The sequence below is a fragment of the Chrysemys picta genome, chromosome 9 (assembly GCF_011386835.1).
Source record: "Chrysemys picta bellii isolate R12L10 chromosome 9, ASM1138683v2, whole genome shotgun sequence".
NCBI classification, from domain to species: domain Eukaryota; kingdom Metazoa; phylum Chordata; order Testudines; family Emydidae; genus Chrysemys; species Chrysemys picta.
In genome coordinates, this window is record NC_088799.1 from 81,847,262 (window position 1) to 81,872,614 (window position 25,353).

A 25,353-nucleotide genomic window follows, 5' to 3' on the forward strand; every position below is an offset into this window, starting at 1 on the left:
CTCCTGGTTTCATCAGTGGTGTGAATTTTTCCACTCTGCTTTCACATCTTGAGTTTATCTGGAAAGAATACAGAATGGGAAATGCCTGGCTGATTTGCTAGGGGAAGGGTTTGCTGTTCTAATAAAGACCAGGTTGTTTCCTAATATCTGGAATGTGCAGAAAGATTCAGCAGGCGAAAAAGAGGTATTGCTTGAGCCTTCCCAAACCTCCTCAACTTTTGAGGGGCTTGCAAAACTTTCTGGGTTCATACAGGCCTGATCCAAAGCCCACTGAAGCCAGGAGGAGTTTTTTCCATTTTCTTTGGGAGGCTTTGGATTAGGCCTTAAATAAAACGGAGGGTATAATTCAAACCATTGCTTTTCAAGGAAGATGGAATAACGAACATGTATTTTTAAGTCACTGGAAGCCTGTGCTGTGTAAACAAGAAAACTTTCTGTTTGAAAGTCATTCTTGCCCAGCCTCGGCAGCGATCGAGGCAGTGCAGTGCTTCTTTTTTTAAAAGCAGCCCAGAACTGTGTTTTGTCAGAACCAGAACCTCAGAAGTGTTGTGTTTTGTTGTGAACTGATAGAATTCAGTCCTCAGGGGGTTCTGCATTTGGCAAAGCAAGGACTCCTGCCCCTTATTTCAAGAATGAAGGATCCCCTTGTGATCTCAGACTCTGAGTTCAGGTTCCTTTTCTATGCTCACTTTGTGCAGCATTTTAGTTAAAGAGCAAGATTGCTGTGAGCAGTAAGTGCTTTCAGAAAGGAGCACCGTGTAGCCAACTGTGAGTCAATGTCCTTATTTAGGCAGTGCAAGTAGGAGGAACTTAGCTGGATCCCCTCTCAGCTGATCAGAAAAAGCAAGCAGGCAATGTTACTTGCTCCGGTCACTTGCTCCTGTGCTCTGGAGCTGGCAGCACCTAACGGAATCCAAGGATTATCTGACTGATACTCCAACAACTGGGACTTGTAAAATAGACCCAGTAACAACTCCCCCCTCCTTGGGATTTTCCCCTCTCTCCCCTCTGACTGTGGCGATAGACAAACATGTGAGGTTGGGAATAAATCATGTACTCAGAAGAAGGACCAGCACCCAGCCAGGAGGATGACTCCTCAACAGAAGGCTAATTTGCCCAAGGGACAGAGCGAAGAAGACCCAAGAGTGTGGATGCAGGAGTGGGGGAAGGCAAGTACATGGCTGGCATGTTAAAGGGGAGATGAAAGCACAGCTGAGTTGTGTTTGGGGCTCCGGCATGTGCTTTAATTTGTCTGCAGAAACTGTGTTTCCATGCTAGAAACCAGTAAGCAAATCCCTTGGTCTTTTTCACATTCCTTCTACCCACTTCATTTGCTTAACTTTCCACCACTTCTGTTTACTAAGCCCATGTTTATTCCCACTTAGAATCAGTCTGAAAACTGTTGTCTTTTTTCCTGAGTGTCCACAAGTTGCAGTGCCTCCATCTAAGGGGTTAGGTATTATTTTGTCTCACATGGTAGGTTTAACTTCTCAAGCCATTCAGCTGGCCTGTAACCTGCCTGTCATTCTCTCCATTAGAAAGCTGTAATAGGAGATCATACAAATATCTCCGTACTCCATCTCACTGTGCACTAATATTCAACAATGAATCTCCATCAGCCCCTGAGCTATTTTATGGCTAAAAATAAAAGATGTGAGTTATCCCTAAAATCTGGAAAGGAGCAGATGCAGTTTCTGTTGGTGTCACACTGATCTTAGTAGTTTATTTCTATACAAATGATGGCATGATATCATTTAATCAGTGCTATGTAATATAAACAATCCAGTATTTGGCATCAAAGGGAGCAGTGTAGATGCCACTAGATTCAGAGTAACATCAATAGTCTTTGAAATGCTTAACTCACCACTCTATGCTTTTCACTTGGGATTTTTGGTAAAGATATTAGCCCGGGTCTCCTGATAACCAAAATTCTGCCTTGGGTTATTACAAACCCAAATCCCCCCTGCAGGTTCATTTGACTACAAATTTCTTCTTCCTTTCTGAAACTGTTCTGTGGTGTCCCTGTTTATTGTGAAACAACTGATGTGTTCCACTCCAGAGGTGCTTGCATTTCAGTGGTAGGTGAAGTGTTTCCTATGTCAGTAATGTTTGGGATCCTTTGGGATGTAAAGTACTAGATAAATATCACATGACAATGTTTCAAATGCTGGTTGATTCAGCTCTCCATCCATAAATAGCAGGTTAAGCGTCACACCTATTGTGCTAGCAGGACAGCTGCAGTGGGCCAAGGGGAGCTATTGGTGCTAGCAACTGGGGGTGGAGGGGACTGTGTTCTCTGCCATATCTCTTAACATTGAAAAATAACAAATTTTTTTGGGGGGGAGATTTCAACACAAAAAAAGTGGCTACCCTAATCTAAACCTATTATGAACTCTGAGCTAAGAGAGGTATGTCAGACCTCTGTAGCTGCCTGTTTGCAATGCAATCCTAGTGATAGCGATGTTTTCAATGGCCTGATTATCAGTTTTGTCCCATGTGGCTGGGAGCTCAAAATCAAGGCACTGAGACTCGACAGCTTTGCAGAACTAAAAATGTTATTGATCGTTGCTGCCTTCTCAAAAGATCCTAACCACACAGCACTGACGAGACCACCCAAGTCCCGTTCCACTGTGCACTAGGCTCAGTGGGTTCTCTGGGGCCAGTATCTTCTAGAGTTGTTACAAAGTGCTGGCGAGCAATCTGGAGGGGATATCATCAGAACCGAAGTTCAACTTCTGGTCTCCTTTTCTCTGTGTCCAGCCAGAACTGATCTTTTCTCTTACCCTTTCATATTGGGGCATCACTACTTTTTCATCCTCCGTAGCAGCACCTTTCCTCTATCATTCTGACAGCAAATCCAGCCTGCAAAGGCAAGTAAGAGTGAATATTAATGCGTGTATCTCCTTGCCCCTGGAATTTAGGGATTAGGGACAAATTGATTCAAACAAAATAACCTTCCAGAACTTTTGTTCAAAACTTGAACATTTTCTAAAATGGAAAGAAAAGCTGGGTTAATTTTTTAATGTCTTTATTAATTTTAAAATAATACATCATCGTAATCTGGAATGTGGACAAGAAAAATAATTAAAGTGTAAAAAAAAATAAAAGGCCTGGTCTGATACACCACCTCACCTCACAACACTGTGTCATGTAATGTTGGCCCCACGTAATGTTTTTGTTGGCTTGACTGGGTCTATATTGCAGGCAGTGCCCCTGCAGATAATAAAGGATTCACTCAGAGAGACACTACAGCAGCAAGGAGCTTCACTAGTGATATGCACAGCTTCTCAAAAGAACTATATCCTAACTAACAAAACACATTTCTCCAAGATCGAATAGTCTATACAGTCAGTCAAATGGAGCTTGCATCCGAAGAAGTGGGCTGTAGTCCACGAAAGCTTATGCTCTAATAAATTTGTTAGTCTCTAAGGTGCCACAAGTACTCCTGTTCTTCTTTTTGAAAGAGAATTTGTAATAGCATCTTTTAGTGACTCCCAATAATTTATACATGCTCCTTATAGAAGAAAAGCGAAAATCTATCACGTTTACTCTTAAAAAAGACTTATAATTTGCTGAAATCAACTTTTTCAGGGTATTACTATTTAGCTTTGAGCCATGTTATTCAAATATGAATTACATAGCAAACATTTAGAAATGAAATCTCTCTGTTGTTTTTAGAACATGGCCAGCATGGGAGATATAGTGGCTTGCAGTGTCTTCTGGCTCCTCTGTGTTCTAGCAACTAAATACAAGGGGTTGTCAAAGGCTTTGTAAAGTTCCCCTGGTGAACAAAATTGTATATGGCTTATCTTTGTCTTCAAGTTATTTTCGAGCATCTCTGTAGTCTGAGTTCCAACTGGGACCACAACCAGAATAAGGTTCTCCTGAAATTTCCAATTGCATGAGGCTGGGGTCAATGTTTGAATGTGGAGTGCTTCTCCAATCTGTCCCTCTTCATTGAGCCTTAGCTGCACAGACCTTGGAAATGAGAAAGTCCTGGGACTACCCTTGCACTGCACACAAATCTCCTGTGTGGTAACGTGTTACACTGCTACCAGGACTTCAATGGATGTGATCCAAGAGCTTCTATTCTAAACAAACACTAGTCAGGCTGCATCTTCTGCTTAGGTATATCAGATGATGAACACACCAGTATTTTTAAAAAAAAATTTAGCCACCAGCCTAAAGACCTAGTGGACATTCACTCTAATTAGCCAAGAGATGCTGAGTCCCCTTATTCATAATCTATGTAGGATTCTGACTTATTTTTAAAAATATGTGCTTTTTTTTTTTTTTTTAATTCACAGTAGCAAACTATACCTCTTCCACCCCAAGCCTCTTAGGGGAAGCATTGGGTCTAGCCGCTGATTGTTGTGCTGCATGTAGAATTGTTTATTTCTATACAAATTGCATCTTGGTATGAGAAATAAGGAAGGAAACTATTTAGCTGATTTGCTGTTCTCAGACAACTATGCATGTTACAGCCGTTCACACCTAGACATAGCCACGAGAGTATCTGATATCAGCAAACCTATATGACATCCGCCTCCATAGCCACCTTGATTTCATCTGTACTGTCATCTTCAGACACCTACATGACACCAATTCACATGTACACTCATAAACACCTACATAACTTACATTACATCTGCACACATTCCTACATTACACCAGTGTACTCACTCAGACCAGTTACACACTCCTTCATGGATACCTATGCTACCATTCCAGAAACCCACATGCTGATATTACACTACTAAATCTACATACACATTCAAATCTGTACATTTCTGTAGTACAGTCAGAAACATCCACTCCTATTTACACCCACATTGTACTAGCACACATTCACATGGCCGCCAATCTTACACTCATTCACTCACTCCCGTGCTACCCTCACTTGCAATCATCACACCCACTGTGCACCAGTACTTTATTCCAGAAGTACCATCTCCAAATGGGAATAGGATTGTGCCAGCCAGCCAGTGTTTCTCCGCTGGTATAATTCCAGTGGTTGGCTACTAAAATGTAGGTGTGGTCTTCCAGAGATGGTCCCTAAAGAATGGCTTGATCTGCACATCATTCATTGCCCATGGATGAAAGTTGGAGATTTGCAGGTTGCCAAATCCCCCTCGTTCTGTGGGTGCCCCTGGTTAGAGCTCTAACATATACACATTCTCAGGGGTACCCTCATCACCATGGCACAAGAGGGTATCATCAACCCCATTACACAGGCGCTGGCATATGTGTTTTAGCAGGAATATATATGATCCTCCTCATCACTGCCAGGGGCCCAGATTTACCAGTAAATGTTTCAATCACTGGGATCAGAAAATGATGCTGTTGCTAATTTTCCTGTTTCCCCTCTCACTGAGGTTGTCAGAGACTATACGTGAAAGTGTTGGGGGAGGGGGAGACACTCTCTCTCACCCCGTTCTCTTCCCCTTCTGCACCTCTCATCCCCCACCCCATAGTGAACAAACAGGCTGTTCAGATAAGAATTGGAAAAGTGACTGAGAAAGTTTCCAAAACCCAGTGCCCATAATCAGTCCCTCTGAAAACAGGCAGGGTGGGTGTAGCCTATAGTGAGAGAGAGAGAGAGAGAGAGAGAATCTGAAGGAAAACAGGATGTTTTTGTGATAACTTATTTTTCATAATTCTCATTGAAATGTTTGCTTTGTTCTGTTTTTGGAGTTGCCTGCAGCCTTTATTGGAGACGTGACAAGCCAAAGAACTTTGTGTGTGTGTGTGGGGGGGGGGAGTATGTTGTGGGAAGATACTGCTAGGTAGACAACAGATAGGAGTGATTTAATGACTGCTAGCATATCAAAGAGCATAGTCCCTCTATATATATCTGGTGCAAATGCACCTGGGATGTTGTATTGAGGTTCTCAGTACTGAATACCAGACAGATTTTGACAAATTGCAAAGAATTCAGAGAAATGCAACAAAAACACTCAAGACACTGGAGGGATTGATGTAAGCGTAGAGCTCTGGTGAACTCTGGGGGTAGTCAGTAAACTTCTTTAGGGTTTGTTCCCATCATTCTGGGGCCTTCTGCATCCAATAATGTGCCACGGCACTGTTTCCAGTTTCACCTGACTCTGTTTTCACAAGAATGCCCCTAGTGATCAAACAAAACAAACAGGAAAAGCAGAAGACAGAAAATAATATATGAAAAAAAGCAGAATCATCTCGAAATAAAACATTTCTCAAAGTTTCCCATTGCCCATTGGCAGTGCTTTAATGCTACACAAGAAATAGAGACATAAGAATTGATACTGTATATCAAAACAGCCTGATGGCCTGCAATCTGGTATCTCGAGCTGCTAACCTGAGTTGCCGAGTCTTCAATGCTATTTTAACTTGATTTAGGCAACCTTGGTTAATAACACACCTTTTGTTGTAGTGTAGACATGCTTCGAGAGTGGCCAGTTGTGGGTGCTCTAGAAGAAGGTGTTACCTCCTTCTTCACAATGGCACTTTTTATGCAAGTTCATCCTATGGAACAAAATGTCTTCCTGAGCTGAGCCTATTGAGAGTTAGCAGTACTATATACTCTCTGATCTCTTTGTCCCTCTCTAATCTCTCCTTCACCACCTCCGTGGGCAACTCCTCCTTCCCCTCATTATGTTAGCTTCTCCCATTGTCTGTTCTCAGCCCTCTCACTGCTCTTTTACTCCCTGTTCCTTGCATGAATTCAAATAATACCTTTATGCTGATCACTCCCAAACCTCTGTCTCCACCCCAATCTTTCACCACCTGTTCAGTGATGTGTCTCCAACTGCCTCTCTTACAGTTCCACCCATCTCTTGCAACCCTCTCAAAAACTAGCAAAAAAAAAAAAAAAAAAAAGCACTTCTTTGGCCAAATCCTCTTGCTATTTACAATGGTTGTGTAAAATCCAGAGTTACTCCCCTGAAGATTATGAGGTTCAGATCCAGGTTTTGATTCTGGAATGTTGCTTTCCAAAGTTTGGGGGTGCTTGAATCTTTCGTGAGCCTATCTCAAGTTTTAAGAAGGTGTTGGAAGGTGGGTTCTACTTAGAAGTATTCAAGCTGTCCCCATTCCAGTTGGCAGGTGGGTGAGCAATGCAAGGAGGGGACTTCTTTTCATGCTATGTGCTTTGTAAGGGTCACTGCTGATTAGCCTGTTTTTTCCACCAGCCAGTTCTGAGAATGCCTTTAGTAAATCCAAAACTGTATAACACTAACGTGATGCTTATAAGGCATAAAGGGATTAATGTTCAACTCTAATGAAATCCAGATGCACACAGCTGCCTCTTTTCAAGCTCTCTTCCATTGCCAAGCTGCAAATGAAATGATTTAATTAATGTAAATACACAGGACGCACCAGACTCAGAATAGCTATAATATCTACTACATACTTAAACCCACAAGATACCAAGGCCATTGGGTTTCTGTTGACAGCTCATGCAGCAGGGAAGACTTAGTTATCCACAAACCAACTCCATTTGCAAATAATTCATTCGTGAGATAAACCTCATGACCTTCTGCAAAGGGCTCTGATGCAATAGAGCTGGGGAAAACTAGCAGAGGAATAAAGTTGCTTTTATTAATCAAAGAAAGCAAATGTCTGTGTAATGAATTGGTGGGTCTCAGCCCAGTACCGAATGGATAGGTGTCCACATCACTAAAACCACCAGCGCAAATAGCAGTAGATGGCCTCTTTGATGGTAGTCTCATCTGAGGGAATGTCTGTACTGCAATTAAAAACCCATGGCTGGCCCGTGCCAGCTGACTCACGCTCGCAGAGCTCAGGCTAAGGCACTGCTTAATTGTGGTGTAGCCATTCAGGCTTGGGCTGGACCCTAGGTTCTAGGACCCTGTAAAATGTAAGAAGCCCAGGATTCAGACTGCAGCCCACGCCCGAACATCTACACTGCAGTTAAACAGCCCCTGAGCCTCAGCGAGCCCAAGTCAGCTGACAAGGGCCAGTCACAGGTGACTAACTGCAGTGTAGACATATCCTAAGAGACCAAAAATTCAATGGCTCATGCAGACAGAACTTCCTTCTCACCCCTAGGGGCTAAGCAAGGGAAGGTTGGTGCTGCAGCATTCTACCTCAGAGGTGGTTGTATTTTGGTGGAGGGGAATGAGATATCTGAAACCTTTGGGAAAGGGGATGGAGCTGGGGTGTCATATATTCCCAATGGACCTGAAGTATTACTGCCTCACATAGTGTTTATTGTTGGCCTTTTCTTTCCCTTGCATGGTTATATTTTCCTTTTTCTCACCCCTCTCATGTTGTACTGTAAAGTCTCAGCCCCTGCCCACCAGAGGAGAAAGGAAGAAGCCTGACTCTCAAACTCAAATAAAAAATCATAGAAAATTAGGGTTGGAAGAGACCTCAGGAAGTCATCTAGTCCAATCCCCTGCTCAAAGCAGAACCAATCCCCAACTAAATCATCCCAGCCAGGGCTTTGTCAAGGCACGCCTTAAAAACCTCTAAGGATCGAGATTCCACCACCTCCCTAGGTAACCCATTCCAGTGCTTCACCACACTCCTAGTGAAATAGTTTTTTCTCATATCCAACCTAGACCTCCCCCACTGCAACCAGGGACGGCTCGATGGTTTTTGCTGTCCGAAGCACGGCAGTCAGGCGAGTTTCAGTGGCGCGCCTGCAGGCGGTCCGCTGGCCACGCAGATTCGGCGGCATGCCTTCGGGAGGTCCGCTGGTGCCACGCCTTCAGCATCCCCGCTGCTGAATTACCGCCGAAGCCACGGGACCGGCGGACCTCCCGCAGGCATACCACCGAAGGCAACCTGACGGCCACCCTCACAGCAACCGGCAGGCCGCCCCCCGTGGCTTGCCACCCCAGGCACGCGCTTGGTGCGCTGGTGCCTGGAGCCGCCCGTGACTGCAACTTGAGACCATTGCTCCTTGTTCTGTCATCTGCACCACTGAGAACAGCCGAGCTCCATCCTCTTTGGAACCCCCCTTCAGGTAGTTGAAGGCTGCAATTAAATCCCCCCTCACTCTTCTCTTTTGCAGACTAAATAAGCCCAGTTCCCTCAGCCTCGCCTCAAAAGTCATGTTCCCCAGCCCCCTAATTATTTTTGTTGCCCTCCACTGGATTCTCTCCAATTTGTCCAGATCCTTTCTGTAGTGGGGGGCCCAAAACTGGACACAATACTCCACATGTGGCCTCACCAGTGTCTAATAGAGGGAAATAATCACTTCCCTCAATCTGCTGGCAATGCTCCTACTAATGCAGCCCAATATGCCATTAGCCTTCTTGGCAACAAGGGCACACTGCTGACTCATATCCAGCTTCTCTTCCACTGAAATCCCCAGGTCCTTTTCTGCAGAACTGCCGCTTAGCCATCAGTCACAGCCTGTAGCAGTGCCTGGGATTCTTCCGTCCTACGTGCAGGACTCTGCACTTGTCCTTGTTGAACCTCACCTGTTTTCTTTTGGCCCAATCCTCCAATTTGTCTATGTCACTCTGGACCCTATCCCTACCCTCCAGCATCTCTACCTCTCCCCCCAGCTTAGAGTCATCCGCAAACTTGCTGAGGGTGCAACCCATGCCGGCATCCAGATCATTAATGAAGATGTTGAACAAAACCCCATGGGGCACTCCGCTTGATACCGGCTGCCAACTGGACATTGGGCCGTTGATCATTACCCATTGAGCCCGATGCTCTACCCAGCTTTCTATCCACCTTATAGCCCATTCATCCAAGTCATAGTTCTTTCACCTACCATATTTGCTATTCTTTCTGCACATTGGGATGGTTTGTTCCTGCAACCTCAATAAGGCTTCTTTAAAATACAGCCAGCTCTCCTGAATTCCTTTCCCCCCTCATATTAGCCTCCCATCAGTTCCCTGAGGGGGTCAAAGTCTGCTTTTCTGAAGTCCAAGGTCCGTATTCTGCTGCTCTCCTTTCTTCCTTTTGTCAGGATCCTGAACTCAACCATCTCATGGTCACTATTGCCCAGGTTGCCACCCACTTCTACTTCCCTGTTTGTGAGCAGCAGGTCAAAGGAGCATGTCCCCTAGTTGGTTCCTCCAGCACTTGCACCAGGAAGTTGTCCCCAACACTCTCCAAAAACTTCCTGGATTGTCTGTGTACTGTATTGCTGTATTGCTCTCCCAGCAGATGTCAGGGTGATTGAAGTCCCCCATGAGAACCAGGGCCTGTGATCTGGAAACTTCTGTTAGTTGTCCAAAGAAAGCCTCATCTACCTCATCCTCCTGATCTGGTGGTTTATAGCAGACGCCCACCACGACATCACCCTTGTTGCTCTCGCCTCTAAACTTAATCCAAAGACTCTCAACAGGCTTGTCTCCAGTTTCATACTGGAGCTATGAGCAATCATAGTGCTCTCTGATTCCCTGTGCAGAGTGGCATGAAATAATGCCACTTGCCCATCAAACTGTCCATACATTTGTATTTTTAATATGGAAGCAGTGGAGAGAATTGTGCTAGAAGAAAAAACAGTGTGTGTGTGTTTTTTAAAGGCACAAAGGCATGTGTTACATTCTTCCATTCCTCGGGTTTGGCGGCTATGCAACTTTTTCATTTGGCTAAATCTTGGTTCAGTGAAGAATTTATTTGCACTTCAGAAAAAAAAACTCTGTTCATAATTTACATTGGACTCATTGATGATTTTTTATACATAGAAATCCAATAAGTTCCCTCCCATTATATATACATCCGACTTCACAGTAGGGGCTTCTATTCCAAAGTCCCAGCCTTCATTAAAAGGTTTAAAAGGCATTTTTAAAGTCTGTCTGCATTGGTTTCCCATGCAGGGCTTCTTGGTTGTTTCTTTGGAATTGTTTAAGGGCATATTCATTACTAGAAATCATCCAGGCCTGATGGTAAAAATAATAAATATGTAAAAAATGAGAGAGACTCTTTCACAACTGGAGAAGCAAGAAACAGTTTCCTAAGAAAGAACGTTCCCAAGTAACTGGAGGGAGTAAGGAGATGAGAGTAGAGACACTCTACTGTCAAGAGAGTCTGTCCTGGTCTTTCTTGGGAAGACAAGTGACAAGGGAAAGTGATATTTAAAAAAAATAGACTATCTGGAATCTCTGAAAAGAACATCTCCATATGAGGCACTCAGATACTATAGTAATAAGTGTGGCAGTAGAACCTCAGAAGAACAGAACAGAACCTTCCTTTGTAGAGGGAATGTAGCAAATATTTCAAATATTAATACCAATAGATCAGAGATGAGTCTCAGTTTGGGTAGACGAAGAACTGCTCAAGGCTTGAACTAAAGCCTGTGGGAGCTTTGTGCATGTTAAAAAAATATTTAGCTAAGTTTACAAACTAATGTTTCACTTTTTCTGCTTCTTGTGGCCCTCTTAACTTGGACTCGAGGGGAAACCAATGAACTCCCATTCCAGAGGCTTCTTTTGCTGTATAATGACCTGGCCAGAAACAGGAAGAACTGGGCTCTTCTAAGATGTCTTTACTTATTGACTTCTTTAGTGCCTGCCAACTTGTGATTTAATTGTTTTGATGCACACTGGAAAGATGTGAAAAGCTTGGTCTTGTGAGACTCTCAGCCCAGTTACTCAGGCAGATAGGGATGAGAAAAGCTTCTGAATTTCTGGGTGCCTCTTTGAACTGAAACTCAAACATTCAAGACCTGATCCTGTTGAAGTCAATGGTAAGACCTTGGGGGAACAGGAGCAAGCACTTAGTGGGTCATCTGCCACCAATATAAATATCCTAGAATGTAAGCCACTGAATAAATTACACATACAAGAAAAAACAAAAAAAAAAGATTGAGTACTCAAGCTGCCTCTTGTTAGGAAGAGGGCACCTTACTTTGTGTTTATACAGTGCTCTGATCCTAACTGGGGACTCTAGGTTCTATCACAATCCACATAATAACAATGCAGTGTGCACAGCAATACATTGCCCTGCGGATTGCGAGGAAACTTTACAAACTTCCAGCTGCACCATAAATTGGTTGGTTCGTTAGGGGTAAACACATATAACAGAATGAAATATTCTAGTTAGATAGAAACATACAAACAAGGCTCTAAAAACGGGATCTAAAACCATTAAAGCTTAGGAATAAGGCTGCACTTGGCTACTTGTTAAATAAACAGTTCTAAAACTTCACTTTATCTGTTAAGAGTCACCATGTCTATAACTGGCCATTGTATCTTCCAGTCTGATCTTTTATTTTCTGTACAGGATGGTATTTTATTCTGATAGGATGTCCCCAAAAATACAGACAGACACACCCAAGTGCTGAACTTCTAGATTTTTGGAGAAAAGAGGAAGCTTGGATGTTTGCAGCAGTAGAGGCTCTCATAAATTATCACAGATTCTGTCCATCACCACAGTGTCAATGGGCTGAAGCCTGAAAATATCAGTTTTGCTTCCCTTGTACGTCAGTGCTCTATTCCAGCAGGAATCATCTTTCTGTCTGTGATGCCAGATAATGAAGTGACTGCAATCTAGCACCATGGGGTCTTGGTCCATGACAGGGACTCCTAAGCACTACTGCAATATAAATAATAATAATATCTGTCCTTACTCTTCTGCTCAGAACTATGGGATTCCTTTCTAAAGAACTTCAACCCGTTTAGGTTTAGGTGTTGTTGCCAGTCACTGAGTTTGTGGGTCATTTACAATTCTCATAGGACTATCCTCTCAGAAAAAAGAACAGGAATACTTGTGGCACCTTAGAGACTAACAAATTTATTTGAGCATAAGCTTTCGTGGGCTACAGCTCACTTCATCGGATGCATGTAGTGGAAAATACAGTAGGAAGCTATATATATATATATATATATATATATATATACACAGAGAACATGAAACAATGGGTGTTACCATACACACTATAAGGAGAGTGATCAGTTAAGGTGAGCTATCATCACCAGGAGAGAAAAAGAACTGTTTGTAGTGGTAATGAAAATGGCCCATTTCCAGCAATTGACAAGGAGATGTGAGGAACTGGTGGGGGGGGGGGGGGGGGAATAAGCATGGGGAAATAGTTTTACTTTGTGTAATGGCCCATCCACTCCCAGTCTTTATTCAAGCCTAATTTAATAGTGTCCAATTTGCAAATTAATTCCAATTCAGCAGTCTCTCGGAGTCTGTTTTTGAAGTTTTTTTGTTGTAATATTGCGACTTTTAGGTCTGTAATCAAGTGGCCAGGGAGATTGAAGTGTTCTCCAACTGGTTTTTGAATGTTATAATTCTTGACGTCTGATTAACATCAGCATCATTTTTGCCATTCATTTTTATGTTGTTCCAGAGATCCTGAGCATAACCTGCAGGTATAAATAATTCATGGGAGCTGAACAGATGAAATGGAACAGAATAGTGTAGGTCAAACTATTCCCCAGTCACATCTCCTGGAAAATCCACTTGGCTGTTGGCAGATGAGTTCCGTCCCTCCCCGACCCGCTGATATGGGACATTTTAAAATAAATTGGTTGGGTTCCATTTCTTGGAAGGAAATGAAGCTATTTTCAAAGCACGTCCTTCAGATGTGATTTAGCACCATCGGGCTCTGCATATTTTAAGAAATGTTTGGATTTGGATTTTTTCTTTTGGAGAAATAAAAAAGTAAAGAAAAGCAATTAGTAAAATGCCAAGTGAAAATGAGCTTGTGTAAAACAGCTCAGATAAATATATACAACCAATCTTCTTAGCTCTCAGTTCACCCTCAGCTGGCTCTTTCTCTGATGGGGCTTTCATCCCCAGATAACATGCTGTGGCCACCCAGTGTTATTTATGCTTCCTCCTTTGACTAATTGTGGCTCCAAGAAGAGGCTGAAGGGTTAAAGAAACCTGACTATTGTTCGTAGGGAAAAGTTAATGCTTTACCATATGCCTCTGCTGGCAAAATCCATCCCAAGAACTAATAAAACGGCTGCTTTCCACTGGCACCTCCCTTCTGAATATGGAATAGTTTTCCCTTTCAAAGTGAAATAACATGAAATACTAAAATGTCCTTACCTGACATGAAGCAATATGGCACAGCTAGGCTAGTCAGTTTTTAACTTGTGATATTAGCCAGTAAAGCACTGAAAATGTGATGGTGTTGTAACTGGAAGATTTTCAGAGCAACAATATGGGCAATAGTTACAGGATAGTTATATGAATTGGCTAGTATGTATGTGAGCCACAGCCTTCTACTGGATGATTCAGAACTCTTAACTCCAGGTCATATGCCCTATACTGTTTGTTGTTAATGGAGATTCTCCTTCAGTTCAAGTGGCAAGGGTCTGTACTTTTGGAGCAGAATATTCTGAGTTCAATCCTCCCTGATGCCAGGAATTTCCGAGTGGCCAAAGATTAGTTACAATACTGTATAAGATTAATCTTCTTCGACTGTCTGCTCCTACCCTCCCACTCACTCCTTACATTATTAGTGTGGTGTCTGTCCAGATTAGAATGTAAAATCCTGGGGCAGGGGCTGGGTCTCACTTGTGGTTGTTTACAATTAATAAATTGTAATAATAATTGTGGGGGAATGTTTCTAGTGATTAGAGGAGAGGACTAGAGTAAGGAGACCTGGGTTCTCTTTCTAACTCTACTACTGCTTCTTTGTGCTATCTTGTGTTAGTTACTTAAGCCTTTTTGAGCCTCAGTTTCACCATGTTTAAAGTGGGCACTCTAATGCCTATCTACTGTGTGTAACAAGGATGCTGTGAGACTTAACTGATTCATGTTTGTAAAGTGCTTTAAGATCCTCAGATGGAAGACACTATAGAAAAGCAAAGCCTTAGTGTATGTCTAGAGAAGATATAAAACAACCAATGGCATCTTTGCTGAGACTGGACAGCATCCCACTTCTTGCAATGGTGGAAACTCAATCATGATCATATAGAGTTGTGCCAGTTTGGGTGCTGGCCCACAAGTAGGTAATGTACTAAAAGGGAATTCTTAAAAACAAGTCATCCTTTTTCCAAGACGGGGTTTGCTTGTCTATTATAAAGCTATCCTGTCCCTACTTACATACACACATGCCACTGGAGCAGAGGTTATAGCCTTGTGTAATACAAACACCCCAATGTGGCGTTCATTCCTGAAGAAAGAAGAGAATCATAGTTCAATGCAAGTGGCGACTCCTCCAGCCAGTAAAATGTTGTTGTCCCTGAAATGAAAACCTGGCAGATTAACACCACAAGTTTAGCCCATTTCATTTTCTCCTGGGTATTCTGAATATTGGGAAGAGGCCCACCCCATGCTGTGGGATGGAATATCTGACACAGGGGTGATGTTTGTCGGCAAAGTCCAGCACTGCACGGAGGCAAAGACAGCAGAGTAGCGGAGGTTGCAGATAATAGAACCAGAACCAGAATTCTGGGCACCCAAAAAGGAAGAAGGGAAAAAAATTTCCCTCTTAGTTCATGAGTGAAAGTAGAGCAGGACAAAAGTGCAGCCTGTGGCCAGAAGTGCCCCACTGAAACCAGAGGCTGAAATCATGTGACAACAGCTTACAAGAGTTCAGAGTCAACAAGTCTGAACCTGAAATTTTCCCGGGCTTATCCCTGAACCCAGGATCTCACATGATTCACAACATTTAATTACCTGGGCCTCAGAGACCCCTAGGAGGCAGGGAAGTACATTATTAGCCCCATTTTACAGGTGGGGAAAGTGAGGTGATGTAAGTTGTCCATAAGGGCTAGATTGTGCCATACAGGCAGAGCCCTGCATTGGGGACAGGGAGAAATGGCAGTGCCCCAGAGGGAGTACCAGAGATGTGGTGCCTGCACTGGGCAGAGTACTTTCCAATGTACTCCTGTGTGCAAGGGAGCATACAAATTCTACACTTCTTTGAAGGGTGCAGCATACCCTACCCTTCCAATGCATTGCGGGGGGGGAAGAAGGGGGAAGGGTGCTGCCTACTTCACAAGCTTTCAGGGAGCTGTGCTCCCAGTGAGAACATCGCACTTCTCTGAGAGCAGGGGCTACAGTTTTGGCCAGGTCCGGATTAACCTTTTGTGGGCCCCCATAGAGACAATGGAGGATGGCGCGGGGAGGTCAGTCCCTGGATCGAGGGGCCAGCCAGAGGCAATGGGACCTGGCATGGCAGGGGTGGCCCCGCTCCGCCCAATGCAAGGGCACTCTTTACAAACAGGCAGTTGCCAGATGCACAGTGGCCTGCCCAGCTCTGTGCTGCCAGCATGCCCCTTCCCCTCAGGGACAGGCTGATGCTGTGCCACACAGCCCCCTGCCCAACACCTCCCGACTCCCTATGGCCAGAGGCCACCCCGGACCCACCCACAAATGCACAGTGCCCTGAACACCACCACCCGTGCCCAGCGCCCCCTGCCCACAGCCCCACCACAACTGCCCAGCACCCACTACAAAACCCCCACTCCCTAGTGCACCAATACACACAGGTCTTCCCTGCCCCTCCACAGCCCAGCACCCCCCAGCCCTGCCTCCTGGCCACACTCACCGGCCCTGCTGGGAGGCGACTGTGTCTGCCAGACTGAGCTGGCAGCGCAGCCAGGGCTGGACCCAGGGCTGGGAATCACTCCATCCCCTCAGGAGTGGTGCGATCAGCCAGGCCAGGGCCTGCCCCGGGCAGGGTCCCTCAAGATGTACTTGCCTGGAGGGGCCTAACCAAGCCCTCCGCATTGTTCCCCCACACACACACCTGGCTGAGACTGGCCAGGCTTCTGCAGTCTGGGGAGATAGGTGGGGCTTCACAGGTGGTGGGAAGCAGAGACTGCCCAGAGCCAGAGGTGCACTGGGGTCTGGCCAGGGGGCTGAGAGGAGCAGGGGGTGGGGCCAGGGGGCAGAGAGGAGCCCTTGGCCAGCCAGCAGACAGGCTGAGAGGAGCAATTGGTGGACGGCGGGAGCCAGCAGGGTCTTGGGGCGCAGTGCAAACAAAGCAGGCCAGGGCCCCTTCTGAGCATGGGCCCGGTTCCATGGAACCACTGGAGCCATTGTAAACCCAGCACTGGTTTTGGCTGATCCTGCCACTGGCTGCACAAGGAAAGGAGCCTCTTTTTCCCTTCCCCATCACTTGACAGCCACATAAGGTCTAGGCTGCATCTAGGCCAAAGTGGGTCAGTGCAGAGTGGGAAGTAGAACCTGGGATCCTGATTTCACATCCCTTGCCCTAACCACCAAAGGAGTCTAACCCTGCATGCAGGATGGCCAAGAGGCAGACAGCCTTAGGGATGCTGTGCATGGGAATGTAACACTCAGAAATATAAAACATCCCCAGTTCCTTTCCTTTAGCATATGGAGGGCCCTATTGCACAACCCTTACTCTTCTTCACTTCAGTGGCATTACTCATGTGAGCCAGCACTCCCCAACATATGGTCCTCCTGAGTATTACTGCTCAGGTACGTGAAGGAATTTCCCTGAGCTATTCCTGGCCTTATGAGGGTTTATATTTGGTCATAATAATGATTTCTAGCTGCACAAACACCAAGTAACCACACCATCAAGCAGCAAAATCTGTCTGAAAAATAGAGGCACAGGCATGCACTGGCAGAGGAATGGAGCTGAGCCACTCAAGTGTGACCATGAAGGACCTCGCCTCCTGCCCCTCAACTCAGGAAGAGGCAGTGTGCACTCCCTGTCCCTGTCTGTGCAGAAGGTGGGATGAGGTCAGGGTTCCACTTGCTCTTTGTCTCTCCTTAACTCTTTTGGGGGGGTGCTAGCCAGGACTGCAGTTGTGGCAGTCCCCGGCGGGGAAGGGCGGAGGCTTGCAAGAGCAATAAGTTGTTGAAATGTCTAAATTCTAGGGGCCTGACTCTCCCCTGCCTTGCACCTTGTTCTGTCACCTCCACCTTTTCAGAGAGGAGGCAGAGCTGCATGTTGGCATTTTGCAAGCACTTCAGACGTGTGCAAATGAAAGTTCAAGGTTCAAGATGGGAGAATCTGGCTCTGTTGATCTGCACCCGCAAGTGATTGTTGTCCCCCAAAATGCACTCTCAGATATGTTCAGGAGCAATTTTGGAGGCTTTTTTTGCCACATTAACCTATGCTGCCTATACAAGCAAGGCACTGAAATGTCCTGGTAAAAGGGGCAACAACTATTGGCCATTGCTTGTTACTGAAGATCAACTTCACTTTCCCATCTGAGCATAAATATCCCAGTGCTGGCGCTGGGATAACGCAGGAACTGCCAAAGGAGCAGTGTAATTCCAAACCCAGAAGTGAAAGTAAGCTGGTATGGTCCGGTACAGCGTACCAGCAAGAGCCAGTACACCGTGCCGGACCGCACCGGCTTCCGCGGCGGGGATTTAAAGGATCCCGCCCACAGCTCCGGCGGCTGGGCTGGGGCCAGGATTTAAGGGCTTGGGGATCCCTCCCAGCCTCAGCCGGTGCCCCAGGACCTTTAAATCTTGAGAGGCCCTGCCTCTTCTGGTTGAGGCCACGCCTCTTCCAGATGAGGCCACGCCCCCCTGAGGACTTCGGCAGTACTAGTAAGTCCTGTAAGTTACTTTCACCCCGTCCAAACCCCTCTATCCAAAGCTCTTTCTCTTTTAGTGTCTTTACTTATCCTTACAAACCAGAAGAAGAATGTTCTGAGCTCTGGAGAAATTAAAGTTTCCCCTGAGAATCCACTCATTTCAGGCTGGCTCCTCGGCAGATGTAAACTGGCCGAGGGCGATTGACTTCAATGGAGCTATATATCAGTTGACCCCAGCTCAGGATCTGGTCCCTTGTCCTTTGTTTTGTTTTGTGGAGTAGACCAGCCTGGGATTTAACTCCAAGGTGTTTGTTGAAATTTGTCACCTTAACCTCCACTTTGACCCCTACCCAACTGTCACTCACTCGCTTGAGAGCAAATATCAAAAGTTTGGTGGAATTTTTCACTCCACTTTGAGCCAACATCTCCCCGCCCCGGCCACTGGGACCTCAGTGCAGCCTTCTCCATGATCAGTGGCATTTAGTGAGAGAATCCTGGAAGGATGTGAGCTGCATGCTAGCAGGTTGGTACAGGAAGCAGCTGTTGGTGTCAGGAACTGGTTCATACAAAACACATTTTCCCAGAGAGGCTGTTTCATTAAAATCTGCTCCTGGCCGGCTCTGTCACCATACGGGTTACGTTGACCTGTCTGTTGCTGACAAATGCAAGGAAATCAACTAACAATGCATCATAATGATCATCATCATCATGCTTGTGCTGAATATAGCTTCTTTCACCAGGCAGGCATAGGGGAACGGATTTGGAGAAAACAGACACACCTTTGTCCTGCTCCAGACCCAAACACAACAAATCTATTTGAAGAATCACATTTGGATGAGAATTTGGGTTTTTTTTCTTCTTCTAATAGCAGCTCACTAAGGAGAGCAAGACTGTGAAAGCACTCCTCTTATACCACCAGAGGGGCTCCTGGTGTGACAGGAGTGAGGCATGTGGCAGTGTGTGTAGATTGTGCTGCACTGACGAAGCAGCTTTTCTTCTGAATATCTGAGGGCTTGGAAAAGTGCAGGAACTGCTATCCCCATTTTACAAATAGGTCAGGTGACTTCCAAAAGGTCATGCAGTGAACCATAGTAGTCAGGACTAGAACCAAGATTTCCTGGCTCCCATTCCCCCATGCTAACTATTACTCCGTATGCTCTATACGCCACACTGTACGTAAATAGCAGGACTTCATTCTCCACGGTATTTAAGCCAGCACTTTTCCCCAGTTAGGTCACTTTAAAAGGAAACTGAGTAGACAAAAGTCATCATAAAAATGACCAGTCACTGTTTTCAAGGTGATCTAATTCCAGATTCCCATTCACACAAAGCCTTCATCTCTTTCACTCCCTCTGCCTCTTGATTCTCTAAATAAAAGGCAAATGGAACTTCTAAAAGCACTTTGCGAGACTGTCCTCCATTCACATAAACAGAAGAGAAAACATCATGGAGCAGATGGCAGTCTCACATCAAGAGATTTTTGTTGGAATGCTGCTGGTAACACAAAGTCATTATTAACTGGAAGGGACGCAGCAATTGATTTCATATGGATGGCTCTGAGCCCAAGTTTTTGATTTATTGTTCCTCTACTTTTACTTGATTCTTAAATAAAGCCCCTTCAGAAATTTCCTAAAAGCTGAATAATGATGTTATATCTGCATGGTGACTTTACAGTGTATAAATTAATCATGGAATCCATCAATGTGATACAGCCACCTCTGGGGTGACAGTCATTAGTTAATTAACATTATTCCGCAATTCGGCACAGAAAACACTCTCCAAGTGAAACTGCAGGGAACATTTTGGTAGGCAGAAAGCACTTAACAAAAAGTCATTTATGTTACTAACATCATCCCTACTCTAGTCCAAAGTGCTTTGTAATGTAATGTAATGATACGGAACCACCAGGCCCTTGGTTTTGTGTTTCAGCTGAAAGAAAGCACCTCTGGCAGCAGGGTGCCTCCTAACTGGAGGGGGTGTAATATTTGTAATGGAATGCAAAACTACTCAGAGTTCACATTTGTTCGCAAACTTAAAAAGCAAAATACCTTGCTTCAGTACATGAATTCTTTTGAGCAAAGTGGACCTATTTTTCCATTGAAAAATAGACCAGTTGTTCAAACTGGCTTTGGCTTTGCTTCAAAGACATGGGGGAAAATGAGCTTTGTCAGGTTTTCTTTGTAAACTGACACATATTGCCTAAAATTTGGGGAAAAGTGAATTTGGGGGTGGTGGTGATATTCATGTGAAATATAAATTGTGAATTTGCACACCTCCACTGCTACCATCTTGCTGTGATACTAGTTCTCTCTCTCTCTAGATATTTTATATATATATATACAATATAGCTTCTCCTCTCCAGAGTATCTGAGAACTGACTCTAAGCCCTGGTCTACATTAAGGGGGAGATCGATCTAAGTTACGCAACTTCAGCTACGTTATTCATGTAGCTGAAGTCGACATACTTAGATCGACTTACCATGGTGTCTTCACTGCGGTGAGTCGACTGCTGCCACTCCCCCGTTGACTCTGCTTGCGCCTCTCGCGGCGCTGGAGTACAGGAGTCGACGGGAGAGCACTCGGGGTTCGATTTATCGCGTCTAGACTAGACGCGATAAATCGATCCCCGCTGGATCGATCGCTATCTGCCGATCTGGCGAGTAGTGAAGACATACCCAGAGAGAAGAGTGCCCCCTTCTCTAAAACCATTTATTGATTAACCAACACTGCTTCCTGTAGCACCTGGATTCACAAGTAGTGCCCAGGCCTGACTCTCCTTAGCTTGTTAGGCCTGGTGAGATCCCTTTGCAGTGAAGATGTGCAGGAAACCTCCAGATCCAAACATCCATGAACTCTAGAGAAGCTCAGGTCTGGAATCATATCTGAACTCTGAATTTTGTATCGTCTCTAGAAGTTGAGTAACATGCGGCAACTCCATGATCTCAGCACACAGTGCTTCTTTCCTGAAAGGCAGATGGAGAAAGTCTGTGACCCCAACAGGGAATGCATTAATAAAGGCACAGGCACATTGAGTATGTCTTGCTTGACGTCCGTTCTGTCCGTATAATGTCAGAAGGAAAATCGACCCTGCACTCAGCAGGTGTATTTTTTTTCTGTTCCATCCCAAGTTAATGGTCTGGATAATAACACTTGAGCACAGGGGTCAATGGGGCGGGGGTAAAAAAAAACACCCAGTTTGCGCTGGCAGGCTGACTTGATATTGTAGGCCATACATGGGTTTGGAATGAGGGATATTAGACTCACAACTCTTGGCAGTGCCAAGAAATACACAGCTAAAATTGGCAGCTCTGGGATGAGTAATGTACAAACACAGCCTGGAGTGTTGCAAGTGTTCAAGCACTTTAGAAGTATGTTGAGTAAACGTGAATCTGTTGCTATGGCAACAAAACAGAGGGGAGATCGTGCTGCCTCTCTGTGACAGCTTTCAAATTCCAGTGCCTCGTTAATTTGAACTGTGCTCACTTCAGTCTAGAACAGCTGCTCAACATAATGCCAGATGATGCAGGAGAGAGTTTCCCTCCACCTCTTCAAATAACGATTGTGGAACAAAGCCAGAGATCTCACTGGGCCAGTTGGAACTCAGTGCAGGTAGAACTCAGATACTCCTGTTTCAGAAGCATAGGCCTCTGCTAGTTGAGGTAAAGGAGAAAGGCAGTTAGTTGTTAGCAGCATGGGGTCTGTGACATATAATTTAACAATGCTGGTTCTATCCAGTAGAAGGCAATGATACACATGCACTTTAGCCAGTTCAGAACTAGTACTTCTATTGTCATAGGAGTGCCCTGTATGTGAGAGGTCAGGAGATATGCAAATAGTTAATAGACAAGGTGCCAGTAGATGGCACTGAAGAATACACAGCTTTGTTGCTGGCTTTTGTAAAACTAATAAATATTCTTATTGTTATGCACTGCAGATGGCTTCTTGAGCCCAGCTCTTAACATCCATAGCATATCACCCAAGAAACTCAAAGTACACCTTTAGCTAATGAATCCTTATCACATCTGTGTGAGGCCCCCGTCTGTTACTAGAGAAGGAAAGTGACTTGACCAAGGCCACTCAGCATCAGAACCAGGACAAGAGCCCAGCAGGTCAGCCTCATAGCCCTGTGCTCTGCTGGGCCACAATGAAATAGCATACATGAGAACTAACCTCCGGAGAGCCAGTTGTGATAAAATAACTGACCTGTGCCTTCACCCAAACCGTTTCTGATGTGATAAAAGTGAGATTTTGACTGGGCTAGATTTTAATTTATATGCTGCCACTCCACTCTTCATTTCAACAGAAACATAGTAACTCCGGGGTACCATGGGAGAGACTGTTCTGTGGCGTTTCCAGCCCTGATGAAGGCAGAGAATACTCGGAACTTTCCTTGTATTCATCCAGAGATTCAAAAAAGCCTGGGATTATTCCAGGAGTTTCTTGTGAACTAGACACAAGTCTGAACCAAGATACTGGAGCTTTGACTGTTTACTTAAGTTTTAATTTAATTTGGAACATAGGGAAGGGAGGGTAACTTTCCAGAGAGAAACCAGTCCATGTGCTGTATGAGGACTTTGGAACAACCAAAGCGTAGACAGCCTCCTGAAGAGTCCAGCTCAGGTTTTACGTGACACCCAGTACATACAGGCACAGGACACTGTGGGAGTGTTTAGTCAGTTCTCTATAGCAGTGCTGTGGCCAAGTTGCATGCATTGAATAAAGCTGCTTGTCCTACACCCTATTACTGAAGCTTAGCATGCTTACGAGTTAGAACATCACAGAGAGCCTTCATGTGTGCTATATAATATAAGTAACACAAGTTATATAATAGCATTCTTGGGAAATAAAATGTTCACAGGAAAATGGCACTACGCAGAGATCTGGGACTTGCTATTTTAAATCCTGAACCAGTGCCAAAATATCACTCCTGGTCTGAGTGAGCAATGAGCGGTTAATGATCCATGTCTGTACCACAAAAGGACTAGAAGTGAATGTTAGACACTACAACTAATTGGAAAATAGCAAGTATTTTTCAAATTTTTTTTCAGGTTTTTCAATGAAAAAGCAATGACCAAACATTTTTCACAGGTATTTTACAGCTGTAAAATAAAAAAAAAATGTTTTTAAACCTCAAACTTTTATTGAAAATCATTTTTTAGTTGTTTTCATAATAAAAGGAAAATTTCATAAGAAAATAAATTTTTCATTTACAATAATAATATGAATTTTCATTGGGAAAAGAGTTTCAACTGAAAATTTATGACCAGTTCTACTGAACACCATAGGAAAGATCCCGGCAGCTCCCTGCAACAGGGAAATGTGCAGGCACAGAGGAGGCAGTGAGGGAGTCCTTTTGGGACCTGGCGGTGGGTCAAGTCTCTGCCACTTGGAACGCTGGTCTCTGTAAGTCTAGAATTGCTGCCTGACTCATGCACTAGATCCCACAGCATTTCAAAGCCTCCTTTAACCTTTGTGGGGAGGGGAGTTCATCAGAGATTCCCTGTGCTGCCCTGCTTGCCTCTCAGCCCTGGTCTATACCATGAGTTTAGGTCGAATTTAGCAGCGCTAGATCGATTTAACCCTGCATCTGTCCAAACGACGAAGCCATTTTTGTCAACTTAAAGGGCTCTTAAAATCAATTTCTGTACTCCTCCCTGACAAGGGGATTAGCACTGAAATCAACATCGCTGGGTCCAATTTGCGGTAGTGTGGACCCAATTCGACGGTATTGGCCTCCAGGAGCTATCCCAGAATGCTCCATTATGACTACTCTGGACAGCACTTTGAACTCAGATGCGCTAGCCAGATACACAGGAAAATCCCCGGGAACTTTTGAATTTCATTTCCTGTTTGGCCAGCATGGAAACTCAGCAGCACAGGTGACCATGCAGTCCCCCCAGAATGTTTCTACGCTCCCCCTATCATCTCTGTCCCTGAGGTTATTGCAGATTAGAAGGCGAAAAAAATGCACTCGCAATGACATGTTTTCCAAGTTCATGCAGTCCTCCTGCACTGATAGGGCACAGTGTAATGCATGGAGGCATTCAGCGGCAGAGGCCAGGAAAGAATTGCTGTGTATGCTTAACGCCAAAAGTATCATGCCTTGCTAGCGATCCTGCCCGAGCCAGGTTGCTGTGTCACATGCACTCCGCGCTGTGTCAGCCTGGGGCGGGGGCATGACCACTTTGTGAGCAGGAAGGCCATAGAGATAGACATTGCATTAGGTAGCTTCTGTAGCTAGAGAAAACATTCCTGTGCATTCGGTAAAGTCTGTGGCAAAAAAAGAGAAGCCCTATAGTGTAGTGGTTATCACATTCACCTAACACATAAAAGCCCCGTAGTGTGGTGGTGATCGCGTTCACCTAACACGTGAAATATCCCCGGGCGGAAACAGGTCACTGTTCCTTTTTCTGACTCCCCTCCTGCATTTTTAGTCTTAGAACAGACCACGCTGTGAAATTTTACTTTGAATGCTATCAATTATGAGTTAAATAATATGGAAGCTCTCTCCAAGTTATAGTCCCAGGTTCCTTACCCTTTCAGCTGCTCTGATAAATTAACATTTTTTGTTAGGGGCAGGGGGAAATTTTCATGAAGCCTTTTATAGGGACTAAATGCTATCTAGGACTCTGAAATAATCTTAACGTGGCCCATAGAGTGCAATCCTTCGTTCTGGATTTGTCATTCCACAAATTGAACTGCTCCTTGCTACTATCCAGGCTTTTTGAGCCATGGGAGCAAGGGGCAGGATGGGGTAGGTGTGACCACGCAGTAATCCCAACTGGGAGAGCAGCCTGAGGCAGAAGCCTCCAGCTCGCATGATGTTCCAGGCAGGACTGAATCTCCATGAGATGAAACTTAAAGAAGAGAATGACCTGGAGTCACTCCCATGCGGTGCTCTAAGAGGAGGATAGCTATGGCTGTCCAGGCACCCCTGATCGACCTCACCGAAGTCTGC

The 25,353-nt window shown here is 44.8% G+C and overlaps 1 protein-coding gene across 9 annotated transcripts in view; it reads left to right on the plus strand.

The window, feature by feature from the left end:
- The first annotated feature begins 943 nt into the window (after positions 1-943).
- The window catches only part of LOC101952254 (rho GTPase-activating protein 20-like), a 63,109-nt gene continuing 38,699 nt past the window's right edge, over positions 944-25,353 (plus strand). For 6 of the 9 annotated variants that reach the window (XM_024109491.3, XM_042853267.2, XM_042853269.2 and 3 more), the window contains exon 1: positions 944-1,169. In XM_024109491.3, the coding sequence (XP_023965259.2) occupies positions 1,089-1,169 (81 nt within the window). In that variant the 5' untranslated portion in view covers positions 944-1,088. The other 3 variants (XM_042853268.2, XM_065557236.1, XM_024109492.3) reach the window with 2 other exon arrangements.